Consider the following 9,540-nt stretch of genomic DNA (forward strand, 5'->3'; position numbering starts at 1 on the left):
TTTTTATTTCACCTGCCGTCAGTTTGAACTTCTCTAAACTTTACTTCTGGGGAATTTTGAAATAGTCTTCTTATATGGATCATATTGTTATCATTTTACCCATATCCTGTTCACAAGATTAATTTTAAGTACTATTTTATTGCTATTTTCCTTATCCACTTAGTGGTACACCATACTTAATTCAGGTTACTTAGCCTGAGATCTGAGGCTCTCCACAACCATTTACCCTTACCTTCTGTTAACCTTACAATCTACTCAGACAATCTAGTCATTATACTTTGACTTGACCTTGTGCTTTTCTACTTCAAAACATTTTTTTTACTTACTTTAGATAGATCTAGCTATGTAAATCCTAGTTTATTCCTTAAAACCCATTTCAAATCTCATCTCTTTTGTGAATGGTGTCTTGATCCAGTTAGAAGTCCGTGTCTTTCCTATTCAGAATAAAATATCATGTTCTCTATGCTGTTTGTTGCTTTACTGCTTTGTGCTGTTAACTTTTAAGTTTTTTATAGAGAAGGTTTTGTCCCATATATTTTTATGTTCTCTTGAGCATTGTCAGTCCCTTATACATAATGACTCCTCCTTATTTGTTATTTCATTTATCTTACTCAAAATACTGATATTAATCATAATTAGAGTAAAATTTTATTTTCTGTTTTTCAGTTAACCTTTGTTCTAATCCTGAGGATAAGCTTCAAATTTATAGGGACAATTTTGAGAAGGCGTACTTGGATTCAACAGAGAGATTTTATAGAACACAGGCACCCTCATATTTACAACAAAATGGTGTACAGAATTATATGAAATATGTAAGTCAGAACTTAGTATAAGTGCTAATTTGAGCTATTCTCTTGATATTCTTAAAATGATTGCTATTTTGCCTCTGGACAGGCAGATGCTAAATTAAAAGAAGAAGAAAAACGAGCACTACGTTATTTAGAAACAAGACGGGAATGTAACTCTGTTGAAGCAGTAAGTAGTTTTTTAACTGTATATTCTATGGGATTATTTGAAGTACAGTAGCCAGGGATGGCAAATATATAATACACGTAACATGGCTTATCCTTTCTCTGTCTCTGACCAACATTACTAATTGATTATAGTACTTTCGCAGTGAGACAGAGCACAGCTTTAATAGACACCTTATTGAGAACACATTGGTTTTCAGAGCTTACATGAAAGATAAAGTGTATTTGCCATCCTTGCTCTAGACTTTGTGCCATATTAAATGTACTCACTTTTTAATCAGTCTCTTTTATTATGTGTTATGCATATCTAAAGTTAACCCTTTTAGTGACTTTCATGTGGCAAGTAAAATATGCTCCCCAAAGATACATTTGATTCTCATTATTCGCAGAGATTATGTTCTATAAAATGGCTGTCAACACTGAATTAGTGAGTACTGAATCATTGCTGCTGCGGGATAGTTCCTCTTCTTATGGGAGGATGTTTTCAAACTTCATCTTGTCATGAGATAAAATACTATTTGATAAGTGAACACCAGTCTTTTATATTGTTTCATTTAATTTATATTGTATGCTCCTCATTTTAAAAAAACTGATCTGAGGTAGTAGCTATGCTACAATATCTGTTCTGGGTGTTTTCTCTTACATGGAGAATGACTTTATTGTACTTTAATAAGGAAAATATAGCAATAATATTTCCTCCAGTTCCTTTCAGCCTATGGAGCCTGGGAATTGGGTTTAGATTTACATTCAAAGAAGTAACATTTCAGTTTGCCTACAACCAAACATTTTCAACTGATTTTTTTTTCCTTCTGACTTTCCTTTGGCTTCTTTCATCTTGAATGGTAGTCATGTTTATTCTTTGTTCAGGATTTGGGTTGGGTTGGGTTGGGTTGGATCTTTTACCTCCCTTGTTTTTGTTTTGTATTGCTTTTCATAATGTGCAGTATATTTCCTTTTCAAAGGTTAAAATAACTTTGCTATTGGCCAGGAAGGGAGGCTAACTAGCATATGGTTGTTTTATAGAAGTTTTCTATAGAAATTTAAAGCTGGCTAGGGCTTCATTCAGAAGGCAGGGAAGGCCATTGAATGTTTGTTAAATAAGTTTGCCATGTCAGAGTTATCCCTTGGGAAGATTAATGTAGTGACAGTATGAAAGTTCAATTGAAGTGGGGAAGAGCTGGGAATCGGGAGTAAGAGGGTTTTTACAGTAATTCAAGAAGGTATTTGTAGTACCAAGTAGGGTTATAGCAATGGGAAGGAAAGGATCATGTAAAGACTGCCAGTGGTGGAATGTTGTATCCTATGGGTGGGGCTAGATATTGGACAGAATTCAGTCCCTTTATTTCTGAGGTTTTGGCTTGGGAGAATTGCTACAGAGACCAGGTATAAGAATAAATCCTAGTAGTAAGGGAGAAAGATGAGTTCAGTTAGAGCAGCGATTCTCAACCTGTGGGTTGCGACCCCTTTGGGAGTCGAACGACCCTTTCACAGGGGTCGCCTAAGACCATTGGAAAACACATATATAATTACATATTGTTTACAATGGTCTGACTGAGAATCAGAGGCAGCAAGAAAAACAGAATGAGAAAGGTAGAGATAATCAAATACACATGACAGCCTGAAAGAACAGTTAAATCTCCCTTTCTACTTTATTTATTTGTCTGTTTTGTTAATCCTCACCAGAGGATATTTTTCCCATTGATTTTTAGAGAGAGTGGAAGGGAGGGGGGTGAGAGAGAGAAACATCAGTGAAAGAGAGACACACCGATTAGTTGCTTCCTGCACATGCCCCAACCAGCCCAGGGATTCAACCTGAAACCCAGGTTTGTGCCCTTGACCAGGAATTGAACCCGCAAAGCTCCGGTCTTCGGGCCGATGCTTTAACCGCTGAGCACACTCGCCCGGGCTCTCCCTTTGTACTTTTAACACACATACACACATGAACAAGCACGTGAGCGCGGAAAACACTTGAACTAGGAGATGTGAATTTGCTCTTCCACAGTTACCAAATAGTGTGAGCATCTCACCAGCTAAATGATGCTAGAATTTAAAGATAAATCTTTTTGTTATTTTTCAACAAAGACACTAAATGAAATATAGATCGCTTCCAAATAAACCTTCTACCCTATAAAGGGCGGTTACTATCTCTTTCTTCAAAGATTATCATCTCCTAACTTTTAACAACATAGATTATAGCAAAATTTGGTGTAGAGAAGACATTAAGCACCAGAACTTTAGAATTAATTATGACATTGGGAATTTAAGACTTAATGCAGATGTATTACTATATTATATACCTCACTGAAGTAAAGCCGTTATAATATATACATAATATTTACTATAATGTTTGTTAATTTACATTTTTTGTTTTCAAAGAGAAATAATGTGTTAGAATGATGTACTGGAAGGAACAGAAAACAAAAAATCACGCAAGTCCTAGGTCAGTGATGGCGAACCTTTTGAGCTCAGCATGTCAGCATTTTGAAAAACCCTAACTTAATGCTGGTGCCGTGTCACATATAGAAATTTTTTGATATCTGCAACCATAGTAAAACAAAGACTTATATTTTTGATATTTATTTTATATATTTAAATGCCATTTGACAAAGAAAAATCAACCAAAAAATGAGTTCACATGTCACCTCTGACACACGTATCATGGGTTCACCATCACTGTCCTAGGTTCTACTAGTAATCCTATATATTAAAGAGCTAATATGCTAATTAGAGCAAACAGCAGAATGACCGTCTGGACTACCGTCTGGATGAAGCTGGGGCTGCGAGGGCTGAGCCCTTTACACGAATTTCATGCATCGGGCCTCTAGTTTAATATAAATAAGGTGTAGCTGTAGCTGGTTTGGCTTAGTGGATGGAGCATCGGCCTGTGGACTAAAGGGTCCCGGGTTCAATTCTGGTCAAGGGCACATGCCCAGGTTACAGGCTCGATCCCCGGTGGGAAGCATGCAGGAGGCAGCCTATCAGTGAGTCTCTCTAATCATTGATGTTTTTATCTCTCTCCCTCTCCCTTCCTCTCTGCTATCAATAAAAATATTTATACATATATATATATAAAGTGTAAACACTATTATTTGAACAACTAGTAAAAAACAAGCCACTTCCTATACTAAAAACTATTGGCAACAGACTTATTGTCCTAAATTTTCTCTTAGAGGAATTTTCAGTCATCAGAACACGTTATGCTATATCTTTATTGATACTAATTTTGCCTATACTTATCTGTTAGGCTATTCTTATTAATGGAGGACAGTTATATGGTCAGTCATATGGGGCTACACAGAAATGCACAGCAGAATTTAAGATTAAAGTAGGTACATTTTTGGCACGTGTATTTTCCTCTAACAACTAGAAAATTATTATGGTTTATGATTCACCTTCTTTAAATTTAGTTAGCCTGAGTCACTCTTCTAAGCCTGATTAGTTTTCAGTATATGCAGAAAAAAAGTTTCTGGACTGTATTCTGTGTAATAGAGCAAGCCTCACCTAGGTAGTACCCAGTTGTGATGCCAGGCCTAATGGAAGCCAGATGTACCTTTCAAGTGCTCATAAAGTGCTTAGCAGCTAACTGATGTTTTCGTGGTTTTTAAGAGTGTTATTTCATTCTTTTGGTTTATTCCAAGCATCTAATTGTCATTTGTAAATGATGTTGCTTCTTCTTTTCTAATATTAATACCTTCTATTTCCTTCAGTGAATTAAATCCGTCTAATATTAAATGGCTAATTTTAGAAAAATGTTAATAATTTCTAGATCCTTGTCTTCTAATCTTTGATGGGAATGCTTCTAAATTTTCACCATTATGCATGGTGGTGTTTTTTTGGCATGATGTATGCATTTTTATTATATTAAGTGAGTATACTCTTATTCTTCCCTTAAGAATATTATCAGGCTCTTCTACTTTACCTTATAGGAGAGCAACTTAGCACCACTCAGATCCACTTCCAGTAGACATGCAATTCTAATAAGCTTGATTATCTTTGGATGGGTCTGGAGCAAAAGATCAGCAGTATGTTAGTGAAATGGGGCAAGAGGCTTCAGAGCTGTGTTCCTGAAGAGGCATTATTGACAGCAAAAAGAGACGCACAATAGTAAGAAAAGACCAAGGAAAAAATTTTAAACCAAAATAAATTTTTTCTATGGCCATTAATATTTTAGGTGATAGTCCAACATACCTTGGAGTTCCTGAGAGCACTCAGTATTTATTATGCACCTAAACTATGTCAGGCCTTGTGCTAGTTGGGAATAGTAAGATAGACCCGGTTCCTGTCTTAGGAGTGACCCTGGAGTACAATGGGTGGTTTATATGGCAGAGCAGTGGCATAGAGAGTTACTGGTGGTGACAAACATCTCCTCAAAAGGACTGGGCACTCGTGGGGAGTCAGAGACAGTGTGTTACAGTGGTCAGGGCATTCATATGGAACTAGGTGAGAATTTGAATTCCACTCTTGTCATTATACCAGCTGTGTGCCCTTTGGCAAATTATTCAACCTCTGTAATCCTTGTTTTCCCAACTGTACAATGGGCTAATACCCACTTATGTTATCAGAGTGTAATAAAATAACTGTATAGAAAACATTTAAGCACTGTGTCTGCCATGGTAGTTTTTACTGTTAGGGCTCTGGTTTGGAGAAAGTTGCTTACTGATTCTAAGACAGAAATTAGTTTACTGTCTGTAAAAAACATTGATAAAACTCAGAACTAGGTCATAGTCATAAATTATTGTCTTTAAAGTGGGTAGTTGTTAATCTTGAATATTTTAGTATATTAAAGGTGATATCCAAAAAGTTAAGGTGAATTAGTCTGACTATTCATTGTTCTGTTTAAAGGGTTACTTGTGTAACTAGTTTAGAAATGAAGCAAGCACCACTACTTAAAATGGAAAAAGGGAGGGAGGGAGGGAGGGAGGGAGGGAGGGAAATAGATCTAAACCAAGCTAGAAAATCCAAGAGAAATTAATTTTGAGAATAACCTCCCACACATGGAATAAATTGATTCTTGAATACATCACAGATATCTGTGTATGGTTAAATACCTAGTTGATAATGAAAAAGTAGAATCTTAAAGTGGAGAAACATAGGATAATTTTTAGTTCAAACTTCTATTTTATACCTGAGGCAAAGCAAATTATTACTTATACAGAATTACATGACTAATGGAAATCAGAACTGTTCTTGTTGCTTCTTACTAAATTTCAGTGAAGTAGAACTAATTGTTGAAATTGAATACCACTAAGAGAAGACTACTGTATCACTTAGCCTGCCTCTCCCACCTTTCATTTTCGACAGTTACTGAGTGCCTGCGGTGTTTTATGGCAGGCATCATCTTTGAAGAGTTTTGCTATAGAGGAAGGTAAATCATCAAGCACATTGGTAGTTAAAGTGTTTCACCTTGCAGACCTCTGGGGAGAGATTGCTTTGGATTTAGAAGTTGTGCTCATCTCAGGCAAAATATAGGAGTGATGGCATATGGCAAAAAGTTTTTTTCTTCACGGAAGCTAGCGAAATGAGACAGAAAGGGAATACAAGGTGAGAGAGATGGCTTATCACTGTCCTTTCATTCAAGATGTATTTTTCAAATAACAAGAATATATTCAGGGTTGACTGTATATAGTACTTTGAAAATGATGGGGAAGAAATACAAAAGAGGAATAACATGGTCTCTGTCCTCCAAAAACTTACCCTCTTGTTAAAATAAAACTCATTTGAAATAAAGAGAGAACACTGTAAGCAACCTTCCTTCTTTTTGCCAACATAGAATAGAGTTCTAAAGATTTTTCAACACATAGGGATCTATACTATAATCTTTTTTTTTTAAAGAAAAGCTTTGATATAAAAGTTTTAAAATATTTATAAAAGTTGAGAAAAATAATATAATGAATCCAGCCCACCATACCCAGCCCCCAGATTTAATAATGTTCATCATTTTGTCATATTTGCTTAGTTGATCCCTCTTTTCTTCTTCCTACCTTTCCTTCCTTTTTCTTTCTTTCCTCTAGCATTTTTTTAAAAAAATGTATGACATCATGCATTTTTACTCCAAACCAAGCATATCAAACTCATGGCCAGTAGGCCACATGCCTTGACCGCGAGTTTAACATGCTTACTCTAAACCAGCCATGGGCAAACTACGGCCCGCGGGCCGGATCCAGCCCGTTTGAAATGAATAAAACCAAAAAAAAAAAAAAAAAACCGGACCCTTTTATGTAATGATGTTTACTTTGAATTTATATTAGTTCACACAAACACTCCATCCATGCTTTTGTTCCGGCCCTCCGGTCCAGTTTAAGAACCCATTGTGGCCCTCGAGTCAAAAAGTTTGCCCACCCCTGCTCTAAATCCTTCTATAGTATAACATTTTTAATACCTGTATATTTTTTATCATACGTGTATGTATGTGTTAATATACCTAGCCAATCCTCTAATTATGGGCACTTTATTATTCATCATTCTATATAACAAAAGGCTAATATGCAAATTGACCAACCAGAGGAATGACTGGTCGCTATGATGCGCACTGACCACCAGAGGGCAGATGCTCAATGCAGGAGCTGCCCCCTGGTGGTTAGTGCACTCCCACAGGAGGAGCGCTGCGCTTGCTTGGCTGGCAAGTGCAGCGGTGGTGGTGGGAGTCTCTCCCACCTCTGTAGCAGCACTAAGGTTGTCCGACTGACAGCTTAGTCAGACATCCTCTGAGGGCTCCCAGACTGTGAGAGGGTGCAGGCTGGGCTGAGGGAGCCCCCACCCCCAACCCCGCCAAGTGCACAAATTCCATTTCATGCACCAGGCCTCTAGTGATACTATATTTCTTACAAATAATACTTCCTGGAATGTCCTTTATATACTTATATATTTTTTTAATTTTAAATCTTTATTGTTGTAAGTATTACAAATGTCCCCTTTTTTCTCCCATTGACCCCTTATAATCTGCCCCTGTGCCCCACCCCTGAGTACCCTGTTTGGAGCTATCAGCAATCCACAGCTTGTGGCTCCTTCTGCTGGGACTGAGTTCCGTTGGAAAGGATCAAAATGTGCACCAAGATCTGTTTTTCCAAACCCCGGGCCCCAAATAGATCAGGCATACTCAGTTTATTGGAGCATCATCCCATGCACCAAAAGGTTGCTGATTGGATTCCAAGTCAGGGCACATACGTAGGTAGGGCCGGGCACATACGGAAGACAACCTGATTGATATTTCTCTTAAGTTCTCTCTCCCTCTTTCTTTCTCTCTCTCTCCCTCTTTGTTCTAAAAAAAGCCCTAGCCAATATGGCTCAGTTGGTGGAGCATCGTTCCATGCACCGAATTGTCTCGGGTTTAGTTCTCAGTCAGGTTATACCCAGGTTTTGGGTTTGATCTCCAGTCAGGACATATACAGGAGGCAACCAATTGATGTTTCTCTCACATCGATTTTTCTCTCTCTCTCCCTCTTCTTCTCCCTTCCCCTCTCTCTAAAATCAATCAAAACATTTCCTTGGATGAGGATTTTTTAAAATAATGATTTTTTTAAAGCTGTGGTATTATTATTTCCTATCTCTGATTTTCAAGACCCTTCATAATTTGGCGCTAAACTATTTTTCTAACTTGATGCTGTCCTGTAAGAGTCATCCTACTCCAGTAGTCATCCTACTTGTTCATATACCTTATTTTACTAGTATTCATTTTTTTTCTTGGATTCATTTCTGAGTAATGTTTCTTCTTTTTAAAATGTTTTACTTACTATTTTTCTGCCTATTAAATCCTTCAGAATCCTTATAGCCCATTATACAATAAAGTTACCCCAAATTCTCTAGCTTTCATAAATTTTCTTTTATTTGATTTCACACTGTCTCTATTTATTGATTTCATAGCATATTATAGACTGCTTTGTTGTGTTATTTTATGAAACACCAACTGTGTGTGAGGCCATGTATATATAGCAATGGGCAAAACAGTCTCTGTTCTTACGAAGTTTGTAGTGTCATAATGATGGATATATTTTCACTTCTTTGCTTTATTAATGAAGTCGAACTTCTTTTGATATGCTTCTATTATATATGAAGTATGCACACATTTTTAGATATGTAATTATATTTCTCTACTGGATTGAAAAATCATTGAGGATATAAAGCATGTTTTATACTTCTATATTCCTTATAACACTTAACTCAGTTCTGAGCATACAGTCATTACTAAGTATATATTTGCTCTGTTAATGTAGTAACAAAAATTGTAGGCTGTGGAGTCCTGTACCTGATCTCATATTACAGCTGAAGACCTTATAAAGTAACTCTACAGCATTTGCAAGTTACTTAGCCTCTCTAAGCTTACTTCCCCATATGTTAAACTAGAGGCCCAGTGCACAAAAATTTGTGTACTCGGGAGGGTCCCTCAGCCCGGCCTGTACCCTCTCCCAGTCTGGGACCCCTCGGGGGATGACCACCTGCTGGCTTAGGCCCGCTTCCCAGGGATTGGGCCTAAGCTGGCAGTCAGACATCCCTCTGGCAGCCCAGGAGCCCTTGGGGGATGTCCACTTGCAAGCGGGGAGCAGGCCTAAGCTGCAGTCGGACATGCTTCGCG

The 9,540-nt window shown here is 37.4% G+C and overlaps 1 protein-coding gene across 1 annotated transcript in view; it reads left to right on the forward strand.

The window, feature by feature from the left end:
- Window positions 1-9,540, forward strand: part of CUL5 (cullin 5) — a gene marked incomplete at its 5' end in the record, with an annotated part of 70,647 nt that overhangs the window by 36,273 nt on the left and 24,834 nt on the right. The window contains 2 exons of the mRNA XM_006753145.1: window positions 667-812; window positions 895-975. Of these exons, the coding sequence (XP_006753208.1) occupies window positions 667-812; window positions 895-975 (227 nt within the window). The remainder of the gene's footprint in view (window positions 1-666; window positions 813-894; window positions 976-9,540) is intronic.

Source organism: Myotis davidii, unplaced genomic scaffold (genome assembly GCF_000327345.1).
Source record: "Myotis davidii unplaced genomic scaffold, ASM32734v1 scaffold1491, whole genome shotgun sequence".
In the NCBI taxonomy this organism is placed as follows: domain Eukaryota; kingdom Metazoa; phylum Chordata; class Mammalia; order Chiroptera; family Vespertilionidae; genus Myotis; species Myotis davidii.